General features: G+C 39.5%; 3 protein-coding genes and 1 long non-coding RNA gene across 9 annotated transcripts; 2 read left to right on the top strand and 2 right to left on the bottom strand.

Moving 5' to 3' along the window:
• The first annotated feature begins 150 nt into the window (after positions 1-150).
• On the top strand, positions 151-1,731 carry LOC116921528. The gene is made up of 3 exons (XR_004393377.2): positions 151-950; positions 1,032-1,211; positions 1,333-1,731. It is a non-coding gene; the product is annotated as an uncharacterized LOC116921528 (long non-coding RNA).
• Positions 1,278-2,640, bottom strand: LOC116921508. Of its 2 annotated transcripts, XM_032927852.2 has the most exons (3): positions 2,335-2,640; positions 1,765-2,210; positions 1,278-1,690 (listed from the first exon to the last, which is right to left on the bottom strand). In XM_032927852.2, the coding sequence occupies exons 2-3, from the start codon at positions 2,206-2,208 to the stop codon at positions 1,493-1,495; spliced, it is 642 nt and encodes a 213-aa protein (XP_032783743.2). In that variant the 5' UTR covers positions 2,209-2,210; positions 2,335-2,640; the 3' UTR covers positions 1,278-1,492. The 2 variants fall into 2 exon arrangements, with proteins under 2 accessions (XP_032783743.2, XP_032783742.2); XM_032927851.2 differs by having other exon boundaries at positions 1,765-2,640.
• Positions 2,641-3,400: 760 nt separating this feature from the next.
• Positions 3,401-9,758, bottom strand: LOC116921487 (DNA topoisomerase 2). Of its 4 annotated transcripts, none has more exons than XM_032927814.2 (12): positions 9,611-9,758; positions 9,394-9,471; positions 8,519-8,862; positions 8,107-8,455; positions 7,898-8,044; positions 7,419-7,793; positions 6,164-7,357; positions 5,810-6,104; positions 5,215-5,741; positions 4,372-5,144; positions 3,978-4,312; positions 3,401-3,919 (listed from the first exon to the last, which is right to left on the bottom strand). In XM_032927814.2, exons 3-12 carry the CDS (start codon positions 8,845-8,847, stop codon positions 3,570-3,572), a joined length of 4,674 nt encoding a protein of 1,557 aa, XP_032783705.2. In that variant the 5' UTR covers positions 8,848-8,862; positions 9,394-9,471; positions 9,611-9,758; the 3' UTR covers positions 3,401-3,569. The 4 variants fall into 4 exon arrangements, with proteins under 4 accessions (XP_032783705.2, XP_032783706.2, XP_032783707.2 ...); XM_032927815.2 differs by having other exon boundaries at positions 9,394-9,465; positions 9,611-9,680; XM_032927816.2 differs by lacking the exon at positions 9,394-9,471 and having other exon boundaries at positions 9,611-9,749.
• Positions 9,759-10,299: 541 nt separating this feature from the next.
• On the top strand, positions 10,300-12,335 carry LOC116921504 (N6-adenosine-methyltransferase non-catalytic subunit). 2 transcript variants are annotated; one of them, XM_032927845.2, is made up of 7 exons: positions 10,300-10,558; positions 10,625-10,731; positions 10,797-11,089; positions 11,152-11,368; positions 11,429-11,638; positions 11,741-11,913; positions 11,974-12,335. In XM_032927845.2, the coding sequence occupies exons 1-7, from the start codon at positions 10,525-10,527 to the stop codon at positions 12,218-12,220; spliced, it is 1,281 nt and encodes a 426-aa protein (XP_032783736.2). In that variant the 5' UTR covers positions 10,300-10,524; the 3' UTR covers positions 12,221-12,335. The 2 variants fall into 2 exon arrangements, with proteins under 2 accessions (XP_032783736.2, XP_032783735.2); XM_032927844.2 differs by having other exon boundaries at positions 10,305-10,558; positions 10,622-10,731.
• Positions 12,336-12,822: the final 487 nt, after the last annotated feature.

The raw sequence follows: 12,822 nt of genomic DNA, 5'->3' as shown, positions 1-12,822 counted from the left end.
GGTAGTCAACGCTCTTTTCAGCTCTTCTGCCAAGGAACGCCTCCAGCCACCAAGGTCGTATTTATGTCGAATTCCTTGTAGACATTATGTGCATAAAATTCAACAAAGAATTATTTTATGTTTGACTAGAAATTCGCTTCCGCTTTGTACTTTTGACATCAAATTGTGTTGGATTTTACATCTAGAAGCTAAACGAGAAAGTGTATTTCCCATGAAAATACACTTGACAAAGTAAACAATCGTTGTACGTAGATTTCCGAGGTTTCCTATTGCCCCAAAGTTATTTGGGCAACTTGGATTAACTTGGATTTAGTTTAAGATATTAGATGGCGCGCAAGGACTTTCCAAAATTACCCATACAACTGGTTTATTCGTCACGAAAAACCAGGTCAACTACCTGAATAATAGTATAGGTAAATTAGTATAATTACATTTTGTAACGGATGAATGGAGCCGAGCGGGAGCGTGAAAACGGCGAGTGGGTAAATGAAAATAAAGCATTAAAGTTTGGTTGTCTTTACGAAGTACTAAGTGAAAACGATGTAACCTTTGCTAAGTCATAGCAATATAGCAGTAACAGTTAATTAAGGCTTTACCAAAGACGTATAAAAACCAGTTTTCATAGTTCCTAGAGAAAAAATTAGAATATTTGTTCTACTCATCGTCTTGAAAAGAAAGAAAAAATCTAAACTTATTGCACAATAAACGAAAAAAAAGAAATTCGACCAGCTAGCTCATAGTAGTCATCTGACACCAACAAAACTTTGAAAGCAAATAAAACAATGGTAACAAGAGGTACTACTGATCCCAAAGAGTATGACGTCAGTCAAGTAAACAAAACCAGACGTGCACTGAATGACCGCAGTAGTTGAGCAAAAGGATCTAACGTACGTGCATTTTACACCATCCTTGATGTTCGCACTCACTGGCCTTCAGAACAGCTAATAAAAGTGATAATTATATATTAAATAAAATTAAGGGAAATATAGAAAAGGTAAAAATTTTGATTTAAAACTTGATGTAAATTGCAGAGAAATCTCCCATCAAAGATCCAGCTGCGGGCTCTTGTATTTTAGGTAGCTTTCTAATTGGTGGCTCCTGCTCCACAACACTGACGCTTTCCTCGTGCTTGAATTTTGCCGAGCTTTCTGCTTTCGGCGTTGTAAGACTGCCAACGTTGGAGACCTTTGGCGGGTTATTTGCTCGTGAATGTAAGAGCTCTATGTCACTTTTTGAAAGACAGCAAAGTTTTGATTTAAACTAAGAAGAATGCCAAGTAAAGTAAGAACATTTTTATCTAACTTCTCCATTCTCAAAAAAAACAAACTGCAGATTTTCCCACATTTCCAAGAACCAAAAACGTATACGTGAAAGAAAAATTTTTAAGGACAACATGAAACTATTGATCTATGGTCGACCTGCGAGAGGCGGAAACCTATAAAAATGCGCAAACGAAAATTTGCTGTTCCGGATACCAGATACAACATCCTTCTTATTCCAAGCCAGGGTCTTGCAAAATGTTGTTCATTATTGAAGATATCTGATTCCTCAAAGTACTAAATTCTTCTTCCAGTTTTCTACAAGTCTCCCACTCCTTCTCAAATTCATGTATGACTGAACGCAAATTTTCATCGATAGTTTGGTAACGAGCCTTAATCGTACTTTCCAAGTTCTCGATGATGCTTTCAGTCTAGGGAATTAAACATAATTAATTTGGTCATAGGACTAACACATAATTTGTTTGATTGCTGTTTGTTTTTTTACCTTATTCCGTAGGGCTTCAGAGCATTTCAGAAAGAGTAGTTGGTCTTGCTCTCTCTCTTGCTTCAGAAAATCCATTATCTCTTGATATTCTTTATCCAAAGAAGTCACTGTGAATTCCCCAACTGGTCTTAATTTTCGTGGTTTGTTTCTTTCCTCAATGTCTGACTTGATGAAGGGCTCTGAGGGGAGTTGTATTGGAGGCAATTGCTCGTTTGAAATGGTGAGATGGTTGGAGGGGGTTTTTGGTTCAAAATCTTTATCTGTTGGTTTGTCTCCCTGTATATCCTGTGCTACTGTTTTTTTTGGGGTGGTATTCACACTGAAGTATGGTGAATGACCAGCAATTGAGCCTGTGGAGACTTTTACATTTTCTATTGCTTCACTGTCATGTTTCAGTAAGAGATTGGTGCTCTCAGTGCTCTGGAAAATATCTCGATCCTTCATTCCTAAAGAGGAAAGAATGTTGTAATCTTCAGAGTTCTCAGCTGAGTATTCTGTCAATATGCTGCTGTTAGCAACACTAAAAGGTCTCTTCCTAGAGCCTGGCTTAGGCTGTTTAAAGATACTGACATGAAGGGGAGAACCTGCATCCATGTTCAGAAGTGATTCAATGAACCAGGGTTAATGGCTCACATACAAGTGATGACACGCTCTCTTAAGGCAAATGTTTAGTATGCGTTTAAACAAGTTACTGCAAAAAAGTAACGTGTTTTTATCTTCTAGATCAGTATCCCGCGTAAAACTCTCAATGTGTTAAACCTCAAGGAAAGCCAACCATATAGGCGGTAAACCCAGTATTCAAATTCAATTTTCACAAACATGCATGCCCCTAGCTTTGCATCAGTGCAGCACTAGCGGTGGTAGAGAGCGGAAACTGGTGGCGCCATATTAAAAATACGGGCCACATGGTCAATTTAGAAAAAACGCAGAATGGGCAGTGTGTATTGGGTCTCGTCTTCCCTAGCCTTTATGATGATCAAATCGACAGCTGAAAATACATTCTTCATTCCAAACTTAGCCAAGGGAAACTAGGGGCCCTCATTCCGTTCGGGAAGTTCCCGATAGGGTTGGGCTGTAGTTGCTCTTGAATCGCGGCAACCGTATATGTTCTGAGAAACTGCATGTCGCACCACATGTCACAAAGTATAATCAAAACTGACTGCTGATTTCGATTAAGTAAAAAAAGTAGTCAAAAACCGAGTGTATCACTGGGTAGGCCTACCCCAGAGGTTTGATAGAATCCCTATCGGGATATTATAGAACACAAATTTTCCTTTTAAGCTTGATCATACGCAGATTTTCAACCTTTTTCATATCTACGTGGGAGCTGTATATGAAGTGAGCTAACGCAGTCACGAAACTGTAAAATCAGGTGCCGAATTCCAACAAGAACAATACGACAATTAATGTTTCACCTGGATGATGGATTTGGATACAGAATTAAATTCAGCTGAATTAAAAATTAATTAAATCAGGCAGTACAAATGTGTTGGTAATCGGGTAAAATTACGATATTTACTTTGGACTCTCCTTGATCTCTGTATCTTCGTACACAGACTTTGTGAAGTTGAAAGTCTTGTCAATTAATTATTGTCATACGGCAACTGACAATTTAAGGAACGAGCAAACCACATTGTAAACGTCAGACAAGTGGTAGATTTTACTTTGCATTTTAGTGATCCAAATGGAATTGAATTATAAATGACATACAGCGCATACAGAGGTTATTGGCTAGAAGTGATTCGCGCAACAACCAGTTTCGAGTATCAAAACGTGAATGCTAGCTCTTGGCGGGAAAAATGGATTTACGAAGACATATCTTCGTCACTCGAAAGATTTGCGTACTTGACAGGTTTCTTGGCTCGCCCAGTGGTTGCGCGTGGCTTAAAATCAAAGCTATCATCTTCATTTCCGTCTGATGAAATGGCTTTCTTTGTTTGTGTTTTAGAAGCAAACATGTCGTCTGAATCGGAATCCTTGGAAGCCTTCTTTTTGGGAGAAGAAGCTTTGGGCTTTGCTTTCGATGCGGCAGTCTTGGTTGTTTTCGGGGCGGCAGCTGCTTTAGGGGCCGGCGCTTTCCTTGGTTTGCCAGGCCCATCAGTTTTTGCTACTTTTCCACGACCCCTGCCTTTGGGTTTAGCATCATCATCGCTCCCTGAAAGAAAAACAAATTTGTGAAGTTCTAGAATTTTAAAAATAGTTTACAAACCAACCTAACATGACGATATCTGGAGGCGACTGTGATTCAGCTTCAACAGTTGTTTTAACTGGTGAGGAGCGAACTAAAGAGTCAAATAGATCATCGGAGCTCACGTTTGGTGCGTTTGCTTTTTTCTGCCTTTTAGCTGCAGTATTGTCGTCATCTGAACTGATAGGAGGCCCCTTCGCTCTTTTCTTAGTGGCAGTTTTCGGTTTGACAAAATCAAAATCTTCGTCTGAGTCACTAATTACGAGGTCGGAATCATTATCCGAAGCATCTCCTTCCTCTTCATCACTATCTAAGACGAATTTAGCAGCAGCAGCAGCAGCTCGGCGCATCGTTTTCTCCCTACATGCAACACAATTATTCAATAATGGATGGTTTTGAAGAAATTCAAGTGTTAATACCTAAGTGGTTTGGCTTCTTCAAGTGCCATGTCAAATTCATCAATGTCGTCGTCCTTCTCTGCGGATTTGTTGGATGCGAAATTCAACTTAGTCTGTTTCAGACCATCCGCATTCTTCGCTCCCTTCTTACCTTTGCCTCCTTTGGTTGTCGGGCTTAGACCCAGTTTGTCAGACAACGACTTGTTTGATTCATCCAGGGCATCATCGAAACTATCTCGCTCAACTTCAGGGCTTTCTTTCTTTAGTGCTCTCTCTTTTTTCTTCTCTTTGGCGATGGTTGCCTTCTCCGCCTTTTTTCGCAATTCTGCATCAACAACGGGAACAATTCGCCGACCTTTAGGAGAAGGAGCAACTTCGACAGCCAAAGCCTTCTTCTTGCCTTTGGCTCCGACAGGAAGTTTAGCGGACTTCTTGTTTTCCTTCGCTTCCTCCTGTTGTGCATTTTCTAGATCCTGTAGTTGCACTAGGAAATTATCAAGATCTTCACGCCACAAATCTGCCGGCGTTTTCTTCAGGAGAATATCATATTCCTTCATCTTGATATCCCTCTTTTTAAGAAGTTCTTCTTTCTTTTCATAAGTCAGAGAACGCATGGGCATATCCAGCAAATAATCATAATCTCCGATTTTTACAGCACCTTCTTCGTTTTCCGCGTTCGCTTCTTGTTCCTCTTCCTCCTCTGCGTTGACATTGTTCTTTTGATTCTTTTTCCAAACACGTACTGGATCGGGATCGTAGTTTCTGCGGCGCAATTCCTCTACTAACACTTTGGCCTGAAAAGTAAGAAGAAATAGAAATCGTGTGACACATAAGACCGAATTTAAACTTGCGATATTTCCATACCTTTTTGTTCTCGACAATCAAGACATTGTCACACTTTTCACAGATGAATCTGGCCTGGTTTGAAAGTCTTTTTGATTCAGCTTGGAGTACGCCAGACAAATAGTCTTTCCTCTTGACGTAAAAGCCGAGTCGCACGGTGAAGAACTCTTTTAAGATATCTTCTACAGAGTCGTACATCTTTAGGCAGCCATTAGGGTCGTATAACACCATGGATGTTAAAGAGTGTGTTGCCTGGAGTTTAAATGCCTTGTGCAGTCCCTCGGCTTCAGCTTGTTGCATCTTGTCTTCAGCCATGGAAACAACGAAGCGCACAGTTGTATCTGTGTGGTATTCCTTGTAATCGGTAATGAGCGGTGGAGTTTTCTCTGAACCATGTAACAGAGTTTCCATCACGGATTCTTTGTAATTTTGAGTCCAAACGCGGAGGGGAAGCTCCGTAATTTCTACTTCCGAGGGACTGAGGACCGCCACTTCACCACTGATTACATATCGTTGCCGATCAATTCTTTCAATTGTTCCTCTATAACCTGATAGGCGTGAAAAGGAAAACATCGTTGAAATGTTTTTTACCTATTTTTTCGTTAAACTGTGTTACCCTTGAACCACGGATCCATTTCTAATGGTTCTTCGCCATCTAACATCCGTCTGACGTTAGCCACGATGTCATGAGGATTGTAATTCAGAATCTTCGTCATCCAACCGGTACCGATTCCATCAGTCCCGTTAACCAAGATCATGGGAATGATGGGAACATAATACTCAGGTTCGATGCGTTGGTTGTCGTCCATCTGGTGCTTCAATAAAGGATCATCATGCGGATGAAAAATAGCTCGTGTAACTTTGTTCATCAACGTGAAGATGTAACGAGGGCTCGCAGCATCTTTTCCTCCCTAAACAATAATTGATTTTAGTCAACCGCAATGCTACACCAATCACAGTAAAAATATACCTGTAGACGAGTACCAAACTGACCGTTGGGAAGCAACAAATTTATGTTGTTGGATCCCACGAAATCTTGAGCTAAACCTATGATTGTTCCCATCAAAGATGCTTCACCGTGATGGTAAGCTGAGTGTTCCGCCACTGAACCAGCTAACTGGGCAACCTTGATTTCTTTTTTGTCATTTCTCTTGATGCAAGTGAAGAGAACCTTGCGTTGGCCAGGTTTAAAACCATCCATTAATGAAGGAATCGAACGCTCATTATCCATGTTGCTGAACAAAACTAACTCCTTATTGACGAAATCACGATAGCTGACTTTTTTTGTGTCTTTTTCGTAAAGATACAATTCGGGCAGTCCTAGTTCACGGCGTCGTTTGCATTCTTCCATCCAAGAGGTGAGCCACTCTTTACGCTGTTCGACGTGTTTCTTGCTAAAAGCCATTAGAATAGCGTAATCATCCTGATCGCCGTCATGTTCGAAGAGAATCCGATGACGCTGCATGTCGGAAAAGTAACCTTTGGCTTCTTGGGAGGTTGAAGTACCCAACCCTTTGTAGTACTTGATACGATAGGTGGGCCAGTTATCCGTTTTGCTCTTCCACTCTTCAAACTCGGGAAGCGAGTAGAAGCTTTCTGTTTTTGCCGAAGTCCCAGTTCCTTTTGTGGCTTTCACGATGGGAGTGATAAATTCTTCTAAGAACGGTAAACGCAAAAGCGATGGCCAGTTGTGGTGCAAAAAATTAATCAGCAAGCCTTTGATATGGGATCCATCCTGATCTTGATCTGTCATGATCATCAAACGTCCGTAACGAAGTGTTTTGAGGTCTTCAATAGTTTCGTATTTTTTCTTGTATTGAAGTCCGAGAATTTTGATTAAATTATTGATCTCAGCATTCTCCATAATCTGTTTATGAGTTGCCTCTCGGACGTTGAGTACCTTTCCCTTAAGTGGGAAGACACCAAATTTATCACGACCAACCACACCCAAACCAGAGACGGCCAAAGACTTGGCTGAATCTCCTTCCGTCAAAATGAGCGTACAGTCGATCGAATATCTCGTGCCTGCATTGTTGGCATCTTCCAGTTTGGGAATACCCTTTAGCTTCGAATGCTTTTTACCGCTACAGTTCTTATTCAGCTCAGTTTGTGCCTTGAACTTGGCCCACTGCATTACACCTTCGATGACACCTGATTTGTTGAGCTGCAGAAAGAAAATTGTCATTTTAAATTTCTACACGGTACATTAATGTATATCACCCTACCGCAGTGAAGAACTTTTCAGTAGGTTTGCAGGTGGAACCAAAGCTTTTTGCTTGAAGGGTCATGTTTTCCTTTGTTTGAGAATCGAAAGTTGGATTCACGATCAAACAGTTAACGAATATCCACAGATGATTCTTAATCTGATGAGGTTTGATGTTCACGCCACTTTTATTCTTCTTTTTAATGAACTCCTGCAAATGTTTCGACACGATTTCTGTAATGTAATCGACATGTCGCCCGCCTTTGGTCGTCGCAATCGAATTAACAAACGAAACTTGCTGAAACCCTTTGTCTGATGGAGCAACTGCAATCTCCCACCGATCGCTCACGGCTTCATACACACATTTGAGTTGGTTGCCATCATCATCGTCTTTTCCCTAATTTCAACAAGAAAACGATTATAATTTGGTGGTTCACACGCGCATACATTTTTGTTTCTGAAAAAAAAAAAAAAAATAAATAAATAAGGAGTATTACGTACCTTAAGACACAAATCAACATAGTCCTTAAAATTCTTAATCGGCAGGCGTTTGCCATTAAGAAAAACTTTTACTCCACGAGTGGAGGCAGCAACATCGAACGCACGGCGAGATAGCAAAGCTACCGTATCTTGATCGAGAGTAGGCATCTAGAAATATACAATAACACAAACATTAGTATGAGTATTACAAAATTAGGGAAAATGTATACTTTGAATTTTTCTAAATCAGGAGAGAAAGTGATTTTAGTGAAATCTGCATCAGAATAGGATATAATCTTGGGGGCTCCAGCTTTGGTCATGTTATTTGTCCAGGTCTGTGTAAACTTTTTCCTTTCTTCTTTAGAAGCTGTTTGTAACTCAAATGAAGTACTGAAGATGTTGCATAATTTTGCACCATAACCGTTGCGACCACCAGTAACTTTTTCTTCCTCATCATTGTAATTAGATGAAGTGAGCAAATGGCCAAAGATCAAAGAGGGAACATACATCTTCTCTTCTTTGTGTTCTACAACTGGGATGCCTTTTCCATTGTTGTAAATTGAGATGACATTTCGTACCCTAATGGATTGTAACAACACATTAACAAACATCTAAATTTCAGATCTTGACTAAGACTATTACGGATCAATGTCCACTTTAATCATATCCATAGTTGAATCCCGAACTTTGTTATCAGCAGCATTGACAAGAATTTCATCAAATATCTTGTACAGACCAGGTACATAAGTGATTTCCCTCTGCACCATTCCAGCCTCTTCTTCATACACCCACATCACTTCTTTAACAGGCTCCACCGATCCAATGTAGGTATCAGGTCTAAGCAGGATGTGTTCAAGCTGACTTTTCTTTTGATAAATTCTTTCCACTGAAAGTCGTTTATTGGCTCCATTTGTCTTGGATGCATCTCCATTAGTTTCGGCTGCAACTGTGGCAGTCGTGGCTTTATTCATCTTCTCAAACAAAGACTGCAACAGGGACAGACAATTAGTTTATAGATTTTCATAAGAATTACTCAATATGCTATTTTGCAGGGAAAAAAATGTTTATCCACAATATTAAATTCATTCCGCATCTTAGTTTTTTGCGGTGCTATGCTTAGATGTTTGATACATGCCATACCTTAAGGGGTCCTTCAGAAGCCATTTTAGGCACTACACGAAAAAGTTTAAAAATACCGAGAATATTGATGGTGTGACACGGAAAATATACACCATGTATGACGACGTGCTATTAAAAATCACCAGTGACAGTATGCCGAATGCACACGAGACTAAAATATTTCAAAGCCTTTCGAGCCTGAAGCATGGCAACGGAAATGAGCCACAACGTTGCCGCGTATTAACCGCCAAATCGGCGCATTTCATTTGTTCCTATTGGTTGTTCGAGTCATCTACTAGACGTGGGTTGGGAAACGATTTTCCACACCCCAAACTTTTGTCCAGGTGTGCATAAACAAAAACTCGTCACAGCAAACAAATATGATGAATGATTCTCACCTTTTTTCTTTTTTTTTTCACTTATTCAATTCAAGAGAAAGACGATTTGTACGCACTCGCGCTTTACGAACACTGTAACTAGGATAAAAAAAAGCACGATTTAGATTTTGAATATAAGGATGTGAATCTTGAAAGATTCATATGCTAACACATTTTGGGCATATTAAACAATCACAGCTTTACTCAAGAATGGTAATAATTCGATTTATCAACTGACGTTTAAAAAAACAGACGTCTATTTGCCTGTTGACGACTCAAAACCGTGCTTCCATGGGCCACAACTCCTCGCCGTCTTGCACTCGTGTATGTTTCTTTAGTTCCTTGCCCTTGGAGCTGCTTTGGTAAGCATAAAAAGGGCTAAACAGCAATCTTAAGCGGATGTGATGCCGGTATGCAAATCCCGATAATCTATTTTGGTTAAACAAATCTCTTATGGTAAAATATTATAAAACTGAGAATAAAAAAATATTTCAAATTCATAGTATTATTTGCAAATTATTATACAATTTGCAAAGTAAGTAAACGTCAAGCAAGTAAGTGTCAAGTCTCTCTTGTCGCCGCACACGGCAGACGGCACCTAGCTAATTGTAGCTTTGTAGGGCTTTTGAGTTTGACATGAGTCACATGACAATAAGTCAATAACAGTGTCGTGATGGTAACTGGTGAAACTCATTGGCTTTCCTTCGCATTAAACTAATCGTTTGCCTTTGAAATTCATACTCCAGAAAAGTATTCTTTTCTTCAACTATTGATTGTCTAATGCATCTTAGCGTCTTGCGTGGTTGTCTGATGTTTTAACTTCGCAGTTCGCACTTCGTAGGGCTCGGCCCCGATTACCCGTTAACCAGCTTACTACCGGAAGGTACTGGCGCTAAGCAACAAAAAAACTTAAAGAAGCAAATTTTATGTGTGTCGCGCCAGTACATTGCAGTAGTAAGCTGGTTCTCGGGTGATCGGGGCCGAGCCCTAACACTTCGCCTTCCTTCGCTATCTTTTCCAAGCAACTCGCGCTCTGAAAAGTGGCAACGAAGCAATGATGGCGGACTAAATAAGTTTGACGCAATTTTTGAATGTTTATACTTAATTGTCAACATTAAGAATAATTTCAGTAGATAACAACTAAACATCAAAATGGCCAACCATATAGAGAACTCTGGTGCACATGGTGAGCTAACATCCAATGGCTGACCAGTAAATATTGTAAACTTCACTTCCTTTTGATTTTTAGCAGACACAACTGTCACAGAAGAGGACAATTGCGTAAATATGGATAAAGTAGATCTTCTTAAACAGAGAAGAGAATTATCGAGGAAGCGAAAGCAATGTCTTGTGCAAACTGTTAGTATTAATCAACTCTTATACTGACAAAACTTATATTTAGTATTATTCTAAAAAATTGGCAGCTGGGCATGCAGTCGGTAGAAAAATTGAAAGAAGCATTAGGAAGTGGCACAGAAAATACTAAATCAAAATCAGCATTGGAGTTGCTTAGACCATCTGAAAGATATAAAAATAAAAAGAGTTCTGATGTTGATGGAAACCAGCATGATGAAGAAACAAAACTACTATACACAGATTCTTCAACCTTCCTCAAAGGGACTCAGTCTTCCAATCCTCACAATGACTACTGTCAACACTTTGTCGATACCGGGCAAAGACCTCAAAACTTCATAAGAGATGTTGGCTTGGCAGACAGGTAAATTTGGAAAGAGCATTTAATTAGATAGACTTGTATCAATTTAACCCTTTTTTTTATAGATTTGAAGAATATCCCAAGCTTAAAGAACTTATTCGTTTAAAGGATGAATTGATAAGCCAGACAGCTTCACCTCCAATGTATTTGAAATCTGACTTGAAAACATTCAACCTCAAAGATATGGGTTGTAAATTTGATGTTATACTAATTGAACCACCGTTGGAAGAATATCAACGATCTTTGGGCGTTACCAATGTCGATTTTTTATCATGGGATCAGGTACCAGTTGCACACAAAAATAGCTTTGTAGGGAAACAGAAATAATGTCACCTTTTTTAGATCATGGAACTTGATATAGGAGAAGTAGCTGCCCCGAGGAGTTTCATATTTTTATGGTGCGGCTCTAGTGATGGGCTAGACTTAGGACGTGTGTGCTTGCGACGATGGGGCTTCCGACGCTGTGAGGATATTTGTTGGATAAAAACAAATGCAGATGCACCGGGTCACTCGAAAAATCTTGAGCAAAAGGCGGTGTTTCAGCGAACAAAAGTACGAAATGTATCTATACATTGAAATATAAATCATTATTTATCAGGCACTAAAATATGTAGTGCTTTACGTACGTTTTGCTAACTCGCTTGTTTTCTGAAGGAGCATTGCTTAATGGGAATTAAAGGAACAGTAAGACGTTCCACCGACGGTGATTTCATACATGCCAATGTCGATATAGATTTGATAATTACTGAAGAACCCGAGTATGGATCTTTAGAAAAGCCGTCAGAGATTTTCAACATCATCGAACATTTTTGCTTGGGCAAGAGAAGGTTGTCACTTTTAATTTTTGTTATTAAATTACCGAAAAATTAACTGTCTCATCTTGTAAGACTTCATCTGTTCGGTCGGGACAGTACTATTCGACCGGGTTGGTTAACAGTTGGTCCGGCGTTAACAAACAGTAACTATAATGCAGAAACTTACGCCAGTTACTTTAACAGTAACTGTACGACTACTGGATGCACAGAGCGGATTGAGGCTCTTCGTCCTAAATCTCCACCACCCAAAGGCAGCAAAGGGACGGGGGGTGGTCGAGGAGGCTTTACCCGTGGTGTAGCCCGTGGCAGAGGAAGATGAAACTGTGTTCATTGAGTTTTATGTGGCTATCTATTTCTGACACAAATTTAAATAAACATCTCAAATACGGACAAGCAGCGATTTTCTAAATGAAATAAATGGTTTTTCAAATTTTCACGTTTCGAAGTAATTTCTGTTCTGGGTTGACTTGTGTAAACCCAATTTAAATGGTTTACACCATGGTTGCATTACAGTGTAATAAGCAACCACATGCATTACATCAAGTGTTATACCTGTTTTCGTGTTAACTGGAACGACAACATAAATCAAAACTAACTTAATGTAAACTTCAAATCACGCCGGTGTCAAATACCTGCTTTAACTATTGTTTGAAGTATTTTTACGTACGTAGGTGCACAGGAACGTAGATAGGGGAAAGTATGACCAATTGAAACAATGCGCATTTTTTGTTCACCCAACTAAAATACTCATTTAATTCATTCAAAAAGTATTTAATTTTGTAGCAAATTGTCTTAGCTTCACATTTTTTTTAACCCTCCAATTTCATTCGTAACTTGGGCAAATTTGTCACTTACACCTACTAAACTTTTAATAGAATAAGAGTAATATAATAAAACGTCACGATAATGCAGACAATAATG

Source organism: Daphnia magna, linkage group LG4 (assembly GCF_020631705.1).
Source record: "Daphnia magna isolate NIES linkage group LG4, ASM2063170v1.1, whole genome shotgun sequence".
Classification (NCBI taxonomy): Eukaryota; Metazoa; Arthropoda; class Branchiopoda; order Diplostraca; family Daphniidae; genus Daphnia; species Daphnia magna.
This window is presented reverse-complemented; position numbering and strand designations above follow the sequence as displayed.